The 15,095-nt window shown below is 41.1% G+C and overlaps 2 gene segments (V, D, J or C); both read left to right on the forward strand.

The window, feature by feature from the left end:
- The first annotated feature begins 249 nt into the window (after positions 1-249).
- Positions 250-15,065, forward strand: LOC125356821. The segment is given in 2 exon segments: positions 250-385; positions 14,512-15,065. Coding segments are annotated over 2 exon segments (603 nt in total).
- Positions 10,405-10,939, forward strand: LOC125356167. The segment is given in 2 exon segments: positions 10,405-10,459; positions 10,542-10,939. Coding segments are annotated over 2 exon segments (441 nt in total).
- Positions 15,066-15,095: the final 30 nt, after the last annotated feature.

A 15,095-nucleotide genomic window follows, 5' to 3' on the forward strand; every position in this document is an offset into this window, starting at 1 on the left:
TCAATATTTATGGATATGGATCCTTATTCAAGAAAAGTATTAATTGTACCTGGGAAGGGGTTGAAGAATTAGGAAGCAGGAAGAATCACGAAGGCATGTTCCTCCCTAGGGCACACATAATAGATCTCTCGTTTTCTTGATCACAGTTAATGTCATCTGCTCACAGGAGAGGCCCCACCCTCCTGGTGTCTCTTTCCACCTCACTGACAGTGTCTCCCACCACTGCACCCATCAGGACATTTGCATATTGCTCCCTAGGGAGGAGCTTCCCTGCAAGTCCAGCATAAAAGCTTAGCTCTCAGCTGCCTGCACTGACCAGGACTGCTCCCTCTCACAATGAGGTGCCCTGCTCAGCTCCTGGGGCTGCTCATGCTCTGGATCCCAGGTCAGAACACACTAGAGAGGAGGAAGGGGAGGGGGAGGGGCTGAGCTCTGGTGCCCACTGCTCCCCATGTGTGTTGTATCCACTTATAAGATGTGCAGATCTGCCCTTCTGGGTGGAAATGTGACCTATGTATCTGTGAGGATCAGAACGACTCCAGAAGGAGCAAGGACCCATGCTGTGGTTTCAACTAAATAGTGGGATGGTGCTGGAGGAGTATAGCGGTCCCTTATGGTTTACAAGCATCAAATTTTGTGGGTGTTTGCATGTGCCTGTGCAGGCATTTGTGAGTGTGTGTGTGTGTGTGTGCGTGTGTGTGTGTGTGTGTGTGTGTGTGGTGTATTCATCATATATTTAGTGAACATTTTGGTGCATAAAACAAAAATTCTAGCTAGAAATAAGAATAGATTATCTTGAAAAATGGTTCATGATTCTTGTATTTAACCGGGTCCACTTCTCTTAATATTTTAGGATCCAATGGAGATGTTGTGATGACCCAGACTCCACTCTCCCTGCCTGTCACCCTGGGAGAGCCAGCCTCCATCTCCTGCAGGTCTAGTCAGAGCCTCCTGCATAGCAATGGAAACACATATTTGGAATGGTTCCTGCAGAAGCCAGGCCAGTCTCCACAACTCCTGATCTATTTGGTTTCCAACCGAGCATCTGGGGTCCCAGACAGGTTCCGTGGCAGTGGGTCAGGCACGGATTTCACACTGACCATCAGCAGGGTGGAGGCTGAGGATGTTGGGGTTTATTACTGTTTTCAGCATACACATGCTCCTCCCACAGTGATATATCCCTGAACAAAAACCTCCCTGCTTGAGGTGGCCCAGCTGTCACATGTAGCTTTGTTTGGAACAGCACAACAGCTTTCCTGAGACACTGTGATAGGAAGAAATTGGAGAAGTCAGGATAGTAAGTTGTTGTTGAGCTATGAGTGCCTCTGCTACCCTTTGGGAATATTGCCCTAAAAGCCATGGAATACACAGATAGTTACATGGCTCATTCAGCTGAGGATGATATGATAATTCATGATATAACTGATTAAATCTTCTTTCTTATCCCATCTGCTTCTCTGTCATTGGTTTATTAGATTTCAACACCACAAATTGGATAGTATTTGGCAATATTAAACATAGTGCTTTTCAAAGGATTCTCATCGTTGGCTGAGGGGGTGGGATTTACCAGCTCAGTATTAGCATAAGCTATATTGGGACTTCCAGGACAGTCTTGGTTACATAAGGAGACCCTGTTCAAAAACAAAACCAACAAGGTAAATGAGTAAGCCCTTGATTTATGTTGCTTATATCTAGTATTTTGTCATAACCGCTGACATAAGTAACGACCCAAACCCTACAAACGCAGTCTCCTCATGCATGAAAGAACTTTCAGTTGTGACCAGTCCTCAGAAGAGAGCAGGAGATGATATCATTATCATGTGATCCTGAGCACCAATAGTGGAGAGAGCTTGAAGGACGTGTCTAGTCCTCTCTGTTATGAGATATGAAAAGTGTGTATGGAGCTAAAGCTAGAACAGTTGTTCACATGTACAAATGCAAGTGTGTCAAAAGCCTGTGGTTGTGAAACTACTAGAAAGTTGAAAGTTGTCATAGTTTCTAAGTTATGTGAAATTTCCTCATCTAGTGGAATCCTATGTGTTATAAAAATTTTGATGCAAAAAATTTGTGTAGACTTGCTTAGAAAATATGCATTCTGAGAGAAATATTCCTAAAGTAGTAAATGCTTTTATTTGGGGGTAAAAATAGGAGTATTTTTCCTGTTCCCAGCCTCTTACTTCCTCTAATTAGCACTAACCTTCCCTCTCCATAGACATAGTAGAGTAGCATTCTACATTGCTTTTCCTTATGGGGAGATAACAGGGGTTCCTGAGGAAAGAGATGTGAGATCATGATAGCCATTTCCCCAGTCAACACAACCTCATCACGGAGAGCTTTGAAAGTCATTACCCTAGAAGTGATTGAACAGAGCCTCTGTAGTTGGTGTCATGGAGACTTAACACACAGGACATGATGACCAGAAGACTCAACAGCCCCTGCATCATTGAGGGGACAGCAGAGACAGAGCCAAAAGCCCATGTGACAGGTATCTATTAAGGATGATCTGTGTAGCTTTGAGGAAAAGTATCCCACACATGTATCCTTTCTTCTGAATTAGATCTCAGCAAATGCCCAATGGGAAAAAGGCTGAATGGGAGAACATGGGTGTGAACCTCCAAGGCTCAGGTGACTTCTCTTTTCACTTTCTTTGTCTGTGCCCAGGTAAAAGTTCTGCCTCTGGGCAAATGTGCCAACTTCTGTGATAAGGATACAGAATAAATGACAACTAGTTCAACCAGTGCGAGTCAATTACATGTTCTAGAACTTTAGATCATGCAATCCATATTTCTTCCATTGATTTCTGGTGTCATAAGAATATAATTACATATTATTTGCATATCATTGTGGTGCTCATTTTTGGAGAAATGGTCTAAGCCAGGAAATGGAGATTCTTTTCATTTTTAATGTCGATGATGTTTTGGAGAAGGCAATTTTGGTAGTGTGTCATTTTTAAAAGAATGAGAGTGGAATCATCTCTGAAGAAAACAACTTACATGTTATTGTCATTTGCCAAAACTTTATCTTATTCTAATCAACAATCATTTTTGAAAAATTTATTAGTTTCTAATGAAAATAATGGTCAATAACTTTTGGAAATATTTTAATTGCAATTACATATCATGAAGTTCACAGTAAAAGGATATTTAAATCATCAGGATGTATAATCCAGGGAAGTAATCTATTTTATTCAGTATTTTATACCAAAGAAATGGATTTTATTTTCATTACAACTGTATACCTGTGCAGAAAACACATACATACACACACACACATATATATATACATATGAACAATTTGCAAATAAAATTGAATACATATTTATATACTATGTATGTTTTATAATTATACAAAATGATAAGTGTGACTATATATATCCAAAGTTCTGATTTCACTCAACCACCCGTATGAAGCATGAGGACTCTGCACCTATAGCTGTGGACTGCACACTCCCTGGAACCCTGAGTTGTGCAACAATGCAAAACACAACTCACCAGTTAAGCTGAGATCTGCAATGCAACAGCAGCACATGCAAAGCCCAGAGGACAAGAGGAAAACAGACTTGGCTAGAGTGGAAATGGCTGTAGAGCCTTGAGAAAGGATCCCAGGCCTCACTCACAAGCGATGGGCAGCCCTCATGCAAAAACTGGAACCAGAGCATGGCCAAAAAATCGGGTAGCCTCTTCTTCCCTCCACTAAGAGCCCGTGCCGAATAAACTTTAGTAGGAAGTGGCTGAAAAGGTCTCCCATAAGGCCTTGGCTAACATCACAGAGTCAGGAGAATCTCTCCTGACCTTGGGAGGGGACCTGCGCATCCTGACATCACTGCTGCTGTTTGGTCCACTAGGGGCGCTTTCTCATGCCTGGTCCAGGTGTCTGTCACTCTCCCAACGGGACACCAATTGTGACCACATAGGAAGCAAACATCAGAGCTGCAAAATATGGGAAATGAGCAGTAATGGAGAAGGAAAAATTGCTTTAGAAAATAATAGAATATTCCACTAGACTACTTTCAGTACCATAGAATATAGGTAGAAGATCATTAATGAAAAGGATTAAATCTTTATTTCCTTAAAAGTGCAGACTAACTACACCTTCAAGCATAAGGCACATTACAGCACCAACTGCATAACCTATTTTTCCACACAGAACATCCTTTTAATTTTAGTAATTTTATGTATATTATTTATAAAGTCATAATAAATTTAAAGATAGAAGGTCTCAATTTATTTTCATTGATGAAAAAAGATGCAATTCAAATAAATACCAAAAGGAAACCTGAATTTTAAAAAGTATGAGGGGTAATCATTACACTGTATTTATTGTTTTCTTGTTATTGTAAAGGTGATGTTCAGAGGGGTTATATTTATATAAGTCAGGTAAAAAGTAATTTTCCTTTGGACAATGTCACTACATTATTTTAGTTTTCAATTTAATTTATGAAAATCATTGTAAAGGTGATATACAGAGGGGTTCCAGTTACCCAAATGAGGGAAGAGGTAACACTGTTCAAACAGAAATATACTCATGTACTACATTTTTTAAGTTAGTCTAAGAAGAAACCAAAGCATATTACAAAGTATCATGACAAAAATATAAATGCAACATTAAAAAACTACAACTTATGAGAATCAGAATACACTGTGATCAAAGTAAAAATATATAACTATGAATGTCTCTCAATAATGAGCAGAATTTTTTATTTAAATTTATGTTTTGAAAACTTCCTTCAAGGAAACACCCCACCTTTGTCAGAGCTTTCATTACCACCTGCAATATCAACAAAAATGTTAAAAGTTAGCCTGGAATCGGTGGCTTACACTTGTAGTCCTAGCTACTCTGAAGGTGAGATATGAAGATTGCAGCTCGAAGCCAACTACAACCACAGGCAGAAAAAGTCCATGAGGCGTGTGTGTGTCTGTGTGTGTCTGTGTGTGTGTGTGTGTGTGTGTGTGTGTGTGTGTGTGTGTGTTGTCCTGAGGCCTGAACTCAGGGCCCAGGTGCTGTCCCTGAGTGTTTTTGCTCAAGGCTAGCACTCTAACACTTGAACCACAACTCCAGCTCCACTTGTGAATTTCATGGACTTTCCTTCCTGAGCTGATTTCATCCTGTCTTCTTTAGATCTCATCCTGTGAACAGCTATGACTACAGGTATAAGCCACCAACACCCGACCATGAGTCTTACCTCCAAGTAAACATCAAAATCTAGTAGTGAAGCTGTGGTTCAAGTGGTTGAACACTGACCTTGAGTGAAAAAGCTAAAGGACAGTCCATTGCTGGCACAAAAAATAAAATAGGCAAAGTTAGGAAAACTATCTTAAGTGACTCAAAGAGAAAAATAGACACCTGAGCAGTTTATTTGCCGTGTTTCCATCTTAACGCCCAGGTCCCCTCAGCTGAGTGGCAGTGGGTAGAACAATGATGTCGCTGTTACCAGCAGCCTGGAGCTCCAGAGGCTGCGAGACAGACGATGCTAATAATTATCAGCCTGATTGTCATAATAATATTAATGACTATGATTGCTAAAATGTACTGCCTCATAATAAAAGTAGCTGCCCATGTGCATTTAAATTTTAATTTTTCTTCAATTATAAATTAAAAACCTTTTGGTTGTACTCATTATATTGCGAGTGCTCAATAGCCATATGTGGCTGATGACTGCTGTGTTAGACAGCTCACATATAGGCATTGTCATCGCAGAACATTAGGTTGCAAGATACTGGCGTAACTAGTTTGAAAACAAATACGTAAGTTTAGCTTGAGTTAAGTAACTGAGTTTCTAGTGATTAACTAGTAAAAATAAAATTTCTGTAAGTAGTTAGAATAAATCTTGCCAGGTGCCTGTGGCTCATGCTTGTAAGCCTAGCTACTCAGGAGGCTGAGATCTGAGGATCGTGGTTCAAAGCCAACTTGAGGAGGAAAAATCCATGAAAGTCTTATCTCTTTAACTAGCAAAAACCTGAAAGTTGAGATATAGCTCAAGTAGTAGAGCACCGGTCTTGAGTGTAAAAGCGAAGGGACAGCACCCAGGCCCTGAGTTCAAACCCTAGTCCCAGCACACAGGCACACACACACTTGCTCATACTTCTACCTGCTCCAGTGAACCATATGGTTGTTCAGATGTGTCTTGTTAAGGGTATAGATTCTTTTTTTTTTTTTTTCTCAAATTTTTATTTTCAAATTGACGTACAGAGAGGTTACAGTATCAAACGTTGGGCATTGGATACATTTCTTGTACTGTTTGTTGCCTTGTCCCTCATGCCCCCCTCCCTCCCCCCCTTTCCCTCCCCCCCGCCCAGTTGTTCAGTTCACCTACACCAAACAGTTTTGCAAGTATTGCTTTTGTAGTTATTTCTCTTTTTTTACCCTGTGTCTCTCGAATTTGGTATTCCCTTTGAATTTCCTACTTCCAATACCAGTAAACACGGTTTCCAATATACTCAGATAAGATTACAGAGATAGTGTAGGTACAAACATAGGAAGGTGATACAAAACATCATCAATAATAGAAACTACACATACACATAGGACGTTGAAAGTAGTTATAACTGTGATATATCACTTGTTTCCATATCATGGAGTTCATTTCACTTAGCATCATCTTATGTGTTCCTAAGGGTATAGCTATTGGGCCTTGTGATGCTCTGCTATGGCTTGCCTAAACCTGTACTAATTATTCCCAATAAGGGAGGCCATAGAGTCCATGTTTCTTTGGGTCTGGAAAGCAACTCCTTTTGCAATAGCCCCCAAAAACATAAAATACCTAGGAATAACCTTAACCAAAGAAGTGAAAGACCTCTTTGAAGAGAACTTTAAAAGCTTGAAAAATGAAATTAAGTCAGAACTAAGAAAATGGAAAAACCTCCCATGCTCCTGGATTGGGAGGATTAATATAATCAAAATGGCAATATTGCCAAAGGCTATCTACAAATTCAATGCAATACCCATTAATATCCCAACACCATTCTTTAATGAAATAGAGGAAGCAATCCAGAAATTCATATGAAACAATTAAAGACCTAGAATAGCAAAAACACTCCTAAGCAGAAAGAACAGTGCTGGAGGAATTACAATACCCAACTTCAAGCTGTATTAGAAAGCTATAGTAATAAAAACAGCTTGGTATTGGCACCGGAACAGGCCTGAAGACCAATGGAACAGAATTGAAGACCCAGAATTAAACCCACAGAACTATGCCTACTTAATCTTTGATAAAGGAGCTAAAACAATAGTATGGAAGAAAGATAGCCTCTTTAACAAGTGGTGCTGGCAAAACTGGCTCAACACATGCAACAAACTAAAACTAGATCCTTATATATCACCCTGCACCAAAATCAATTCCAAATGGATTAAAGACCTTGAAATCAAAACAGGCACCCTGAAGACACTAAAGGAAGGAGTAGGAGAAACACTTGGGCTCCTTGGCACAGGACAGAACTTCCTTAACAAAGACCCTGAAAGGCTACAAATCAAAGAAAGGTTGGACAAATGGGATTGCATCAAACTCCAGAGCTTCTGCACGGCAAAGGACATAGCTCTCAAGATAAACAGAAAGCCCACAGACTGGGAGAAAATCTTCACCGGACATTCAACAGACAAAGGCCTCATCTCTAAAATATATGCAGAACTAAAAAAATTACCTTCTTCCAAAACAAAACTGCAAAGAACCAACAGCCCCCTCATCAAGTGGGCTAAAGACTTACAAAGAAACTTCTCTGATGAGGAAATGAGAATGGCCAATAGACATATGAAAAAATGCTCTACATCACTGGCCATAAAGGAAATGCAAATCAAAACAACATTGAGATTCCATCTCACCCCAGCAAGAATGTCATATATCAAGAAAACTAATAATAACAATTGTTGGAGGGGATGTGGCCAAAAGGGAACCCTACTTCATTGTTGGTGGGAATGTAAACTGGTTCAGCCACTCTGGCAAGCAGTATGGAGATTCCTCAGAAGGCTCAATATAGAACTCCCCTATGACCCAGCAGCCCCACTGTTGGGTATCTATCCAAAAGCCCACAAACAAAATCACAGTAATGCCACCAGCACAACAATGTTCATCGCAGCACAATTTGTCATAGCGAGAAGCTGGAACCAACCCAGATGCCCCTCCATAGATGAATGGATCAGGAAAATGTGGTACATTTACACAATGGAATTTTATGCCTCTATCAGAAAGAATGACATTGTCCCATTTGTAAGGAAATGGATGGACTTGGAAAAAGTTATACTAAGTGAAGTGTATAGATTCTTATTTTACGTGATTCATGTTAGTGGAAATAATAAACTTTCTGCTTCTTAGGTGAATAATAAATTCAGATGAACTCAAAAAAAAAAAAAAAGATACTGGCGTAAATGGCAGGGGTAGAGAGCGTCCATCCTGAGGGATGATAGGAGTAGAAAGTCACTTATTACCTGACAAGTTAGATTTGCATGCTTCTGGTGGGCGCTGCTCACTGCCCCCGGGGCATGTGCAGAATGGTAATTTTTTTATGGCCAAGGAATGATGAAAATATTGAAAGATATGAAACTGGTCAAGATACATTGTATTTATAAAGTGCTTATTCAATGGCATCTCCTTTGTACAATGACTTAAAGATAACGAAAAATGAAACAATTATAATTCAGCTACTAATTGCATAAAAATAACCACATGTTTCATGACAGAAACAGATGTTTCCTATATCTGGGAATATTAATTTGATCTTTCAGAGTTCCAGCTAAAGACACACATATTTCCAACACATACCTGGTAACAACACTGGAGAATTACAGTATGTGTTTATTCACGTGTGCACATGTGTCTATGCAGGCAGGTATGAGGGGAGGGGGTGGGAATGAGAGAGGTGAGGATTGACAGAGAGACTGAGATGGATGTCAAGAGGGACTGTGCTTGTGTTTGGGGAAGGAAACCAGCAGGGAAGGGGGGAGAACCAGCAGGAGCTAGTGAGGAGGTGAATGTAACTGAGTACAGCATATGAATGTAATCAGTATAAAAATCATCAGAAGTGGATAATAGGGGAATAAATTATGGGGTGGTAAGCATTATCAAATAAGTTGCATGCATTTAGGAAAGCTTAATGAAGGAACTCATTTGTACAAATAATATATGCTGAAGAAAGTGTAGAAGAAATGAAAGAAGAGGAGGATGGGGGCAGGCTTAGTGAAATCCAGTTTCTGTAATCCTACAAGGTGCACATTCACATGTGACCATTAGATGGTGCACCTCACACTGCTCACAGAGCTGCCTATCTAAGAAATTCCAGGGATGTAAGAGAAACCGTCATTTTCTTTTCTTTTTCCTTTTCTTTTTTTTGGTTATCTGGTTTGAACCCTGGGCCTGGGTGCTGTCCCTGAGATTTTCAGCTCAAGGTTAGTGTACCACCACTTTGACCCACAGTACCACTTGAAGAAAAGAGTCTCAAGGATTTTCCTGCCCTGGCTGGCTTTGAACTGGGATCCTCAGATGAAAGCCTCCTGAGTAGCTGGGATTACAGGCGTGAACCACTGGTGTTCAGTGAAATCGTTTTATATGATCATATTCACATAGCTATTGAGCCCTTGTGATCCTCTCCTAAGAATATCCTCCTTTGTTCTCAATGTGTGAATGTTAGATGCTGATTAATCGCGTACGTGTAATTATTTGCCTTTGCTATCCATTGGGTTTACTTGTAGATTTATAGGCACCTCCTAATCATTACAAATGAGGGAAACCATGCAGCCTATGCTTCTTTGAGTCTGGTCTATTTTGCTTAGTATAAATTTTTCCAAGTCTTTCCATTTCCTTCTGAGTGGGGCAATGCCATTCTCTCTGAGGGAAGCATAGAATTATATTGGGTATACATGCCATATGTTGTTTAGCATATGTTCATATAAAAGGATACTTACTGAAATGAACCCCAAGCAATAGAAGCAAGAAGTTTTCTTTTACTGTACTGTTTGTGGTTCTATTTTTCTGATGTGAAGTCTCCTCCTAAATGGAGGCAATGGGCAAGAGCAGTCAGAAGAGAAGGAAACCAGTCGTTTATACAGAGTGCACAGGGCACAGTGCACACACCTTAGAAGATGATACTTTATTTCACATAATTTTTTCAAAGGATTATCTTTCATTTTAAAAATGAAATCTATCTATCTATCTATCTATCTATCTATCTATCTATCTATCTATCTATCTATCTATCTATATATCTATCTATATATCTTCCAAGGCATCCCTCTGACAAGCAAATGTGAAACTCAGGGTTTTTGGGTCTATGCTTTCTCACTGAGATCTACCAGCCTGCAGCTGTGCCCAACCCTGCCCAGCCCCTGCTGATTTGCATGTGCACAGCCCACTGCTCTGAGCTCTTCTTCATAGGCTGTGCACACCCTGTGCAGGACAAGGTCCACTCAGCACCCAGCATGGACATGAGGGCCCCTGCTCAGCTCCTGGGGCTCCTGCTGCTCTGGCTCCCAGGTAAGGATGGACAAGGCTGGGGATTGCTCATCCCACGTTAATAGAGATGCTTGGCTAATGGCCTTTATGTTTCCAATATCAGGTGCCCGATGTGACATCCAGTTGACCCAGTCTCCATCCCTGTCTGCATCTCTGGGAGACAGAGTCGCCATCAGTTGCAGGGCCAGTCAGGGCATTAGCAATTATTTACATTGGTACCAACAGACACCAGGGAAAGCTCCCAAGCTCCTGATCAGTTATGCAACTATTCTGGCATCTGGGGTTTCATCCAGGTTCAGTGGCAGTGGATCTGGGACAGAGTTCACTCTCACCATCAGCAGCCTCCAGCCTGAAGATGTTGCCACTTATTACTGCCAACATAGTTACGGTATTCCTCCCACAGTGATAGAAGTCATAACAAAAACCTCCCAAGGCAGCAGAAGTGAGAGGCTGGGCTGCCCCAGCTGCTCCTCCTGCTGCCTCCACTGATGACAGAACTGCTCAGATGCAGCCAGGATCTGAAGGTCACTGGCAAGTATTGGGAGAAAGTTCATGGAGTTGACTCCAAACCCTGACTGTCCTCATTCCAAGCAGCACACACCTGACAATGCCTCTTCTGCGTCACAAAGAATACAGTTCTCTGCTCATGTATAGTCCAGGGTGTACTAGAAATTTGTCATCACTCAATAAAAAGAAGCCTTTCCAGTTATGTCAAAGGAGGTTTTTTAAAAGTAAGCCAGTATAATTATGAAAAAGATATTTGAAAAGATAGTAAAAAAAATCATTATACTTTTTGAAAACAATTTTTGACTGGCACAGTATTATTTTATTTGAAGCATGGTATGATGTTTGGATATTATACACATTGTAGAATGACCTGAATAACGTAATTAAGAAGTTAGTTCATCATCTTATACATTTATCAATTTCATGTAGTCAGGGTTTTCTATTCAGCCAATGAAATCTTTAAAAGTTATTTCAACACACATGTTAATTTTAATCTAATTATAAGACAGTTTACTTTTGATGATGAATGAATGCCAAATTCCTTGTAATTTCCCAATGCATTATCTGATCTACTGGAAACTCAAACATACTTACACAAGAAAAAATTAAAATATGTAAATATGTGGATAAGTAGAATATATTTAAGTCATTCAGTGAACCAAGTAACAGGTAGCTACATAATAACCAGTATTACATCAATATTCATCATGTAATCAGAAAAGGGTCTTCCTTATACCATACAGATGTACTGGGAGCATAAATTCACATTTACTAATTAAAATGTGTGTTTATGCATGAAAATATATATGGAAGGAAGGAGTTGGATTGGGAGGGATGGGGCAGGATGATGAAAGAGGTTATGTAGATCCAGAAGCAGTTTATTTATAAATGGACACATTTAGTTGTCATCCTTTTGTACAACTCCTGGTAGATTATAAAAGCAGAACTGAAAACAAGACATATGTGTGCAGTTCTCGCTTGTCCACCATCTCATCTCTATCCACCCATTTCTTTGTGGGTGTGGATGGATAGGATTGAGTCTCTTTTGAGTTCAGAAGTCATCTCATATCATTCAGAATATCAAAAGGAAAAGACAGAGGGAGAGGGGCAGAGACAGAAAGAGAGACCGAGAGGAGACAGAGGGAGAGACACACACGGAGAGGAGTGCTGGGAAACGCCCTTCCTGAAGAGACTGTGAGGAGAGGAGCTCACAGCTGATGACCCAGTGAGGTCCTGGCCCAAGGCTCAGAATATATCCAGGAAGGCACTGCCCAAACCATGGCCACGCGTGCCTCTTTCTATCAGCAACCTGTAACCATAGCCAGAGTTTCAGTAAGGTTCAGTGAAGGGAAAATGTGGTATATGCATACAATATGGAAGAGACACTTCTAAAATAGAACTACTTCTTGACACAATGGAGTCAAACACAAATGAAAATAGATGCAATATTATTTTCTTTCCTACTTAGAACGTGTCCACATTCAGAATCCTCAAAACGGCATCCCTGCGAGCATATATATTACAAATACAAAATAACAAATCCACCTCAGATCTATTGAATGTGATTCTGCACTGATTCTTAAGTGATCTTTTGGTAATTCCTTAAGGTGTAGGAAGCTGTCTCGTAGATGAGTGTCAGGGGTAGATAGATGCTTTTTACTCCCCAATCAGCGCATTAAAGAGCATTTCTATTTAAACAACATCCAACACACACACACACACACACAGAGACACTGACACACACACACACACACACACACACACACACACACACCCCTCACAGTTTTAGGTATAGAAAGTCCTAGATGCAGTATCAGGTGAGGCCTGTCCTGTGTGTGGATAAATATGGTGTGTTAATGTAAAGAGAACCAGCTGTGAGTTGAGGAGGCCAGGCATAGGGTTGTCCTCACTTTGTAACAAGAGACCATGATGAGCACTGACTCTCTGCATGAGAGAAGCTATAGCCCACCTGAGGGCAGGGCCTCCAATTCCCTAATCACCTCCCACAAGGCACCCCTTCAGATGGCCACGTGGAGTCTTCCTGGGCATCAGCAGCAGCCTCCTTGTCTATGGGCCCCTTCTTCCCAGGTGAGGATCTGCTGCAGGACGGAGCCAGAATCCTCGGGGACAAGAAGTGGAGACTGAGATCTCTGTGACAAATAAGCAGAGACTGGTTAGAGAAGATTGCAAACTGAGACATTAAAAGTTTATAGGATAATTTAGGATAACCAGAATTATATACATGTATTTGTCTTTAAGGAGTTACACAAAGGAGTTTAAAAATCATGTCAGTGTATGAGTGGAAGGCATCTTGATTACTTTCTCCCTTCCATTATTCTCAAGAAGGAAGTTTTCAGAAATTCTGTGATTAATTTGTTGTACAAATAAAGTGTAGAAGAATGTCAGGATATTTACTGGAGTTTAAAGCTTCTCAAATTGAATATATATTCACAACTCCAAGTATACATAGTTATCCCATTTTCGCTTTATCTTGTAAAGGCATTTGGATCACTAATAGTAATGGAAAAGTTTGTTCTTTCTGTCAATTCTTTACACCCAGTCTTAATAGGAAGTTCCTTTGGAAACAGAGGTTCTAACACTTGTAGCTAACATTCCAGAACAGATAAATTGGTAACAATTATACCAGACCCCTCTTCCTCTAGCTCAACTCTGCTCCCATTGTTCAACTCCCCTGAGGATCCGAGCTGCTGATGGTGGACACTGTGACTTTCTCTAGACGAGCTGAGGGAGGGGCAGGGTATTCAGACATTGTGTGCATTCCATTCTCCCATGCTGTCCTTGACAGGAACCAGCATATCTTTGGGCCTCTGATGCTGTTGTTGGGTGGCAGGGCCATGTGCACCCTATCTTCCCCTCTCAGATCCAGACTATCACAGTGGGGTCCTTCTCCCCAGTGGTGCTGGCATCATGGATTTTATTGGTTATCACCAAACACAGAGCACAATGATGTCACTTCTCTCAGAAGAGCATGTCTTGCCTTTCCCTTGGCTCTTCTCACACTGTTGCCCCCACCTGGCTATTTGCATATTGCTCCCTAAGGAGGACCTTCCTTTCCAAGTCTGAGATAAAGGCTCAGCTCTGAACCTGCCTTGACCTGACAAGACTCCTCATTTCACTCCTAGAAATGAAGTCCGTCTCTTAGCTCCTGTGGCTGTTAATGCTCTGGATCCCTGGTAAGGGCAAAGGGAGATGAGGCATGAGACTGGGTGGGGGTTGAACTCTCAGAGCCCATTTGTGCCCTATCTGTGTAGGTCTTGTTATCCATGATGAGATGAGTGATATTTAGGCCTTCCAGAGTGAGGAACATTCCAGAAAGAGCTAGAAATTGCTTGGGAAAAGACTCTGCTAGATGACAATACAACTAGTGATTCCTAGAGGCCCATTTATGCTTCAGAAATACATCTATTTTTAATATTTGATATGTTTAGATTATTAATCAGTATGAAACATGAATAACAGGCAATATATTTCAAAATACGAATAACAACAACATGAATTTCTATGTTTGTGAATAAAGTTGCACTTCTGTTTTATTCTAATTTCAGGATCCAGTGGAGATGTTATGCTGACCCAGACTCCACTCTCCCTGCCTGTCACCCTGGGAGAGCCGGCCTCCATCTCCTGCAGGTCTAGTCAGAGCCTCCTGCATAGCAATGGAAACACATATTTGCACTGGTTCCTGCAGAAGCCAGGCCAGTCTCCACAGCTCCTGATCTATTTGGTTTCCAACCGAGCATCTGGGGTCCCAGACAGGTTCCGTGGCAGTGGGTCAGGCACGGATTATACCCTGACCATCAGCAGGGTGGAGGCTGAGGATGTGGGGGTTTATTACTGCTTTCAAGAGACACATGCTCCTCCCACAGTGATACAGCCCCGAACAAAAACCTCCCTGCTTGAGGTGGCCCAGCTGTCACATGTAGTTTGTTTGGGGAGCAGCACAACAGCTTTCAGAGTGACTGTCAGAGCAAGAAGCTTTAGAAGTCATAGTAATTTACAGCTGAGCTCTGTGTTGCATGAGTGCCTCTGCCACCCTTCAGGAACACTGGGGCAAAGGTCATGCCATGACACAGGCAGCCAGGGAATAAATGTGCCTCTTTAAGCTGATGATGATATGACTACTTATGACATG

Source organism: Perognathus longimembris, chromosome 8, assembly GCF_023159225.1.
Source record: "Perognathus longimembris pacificus isolate PPM17 chromosome 8, ASM2315922v1, whole genome shotgun sequence".
Lineage (NCBI taxonomy): Eukaryota > Metazoa > Chordata > Mammalia > Rodentia > Heteromyidae > Perognathus > Perognathus longimembris.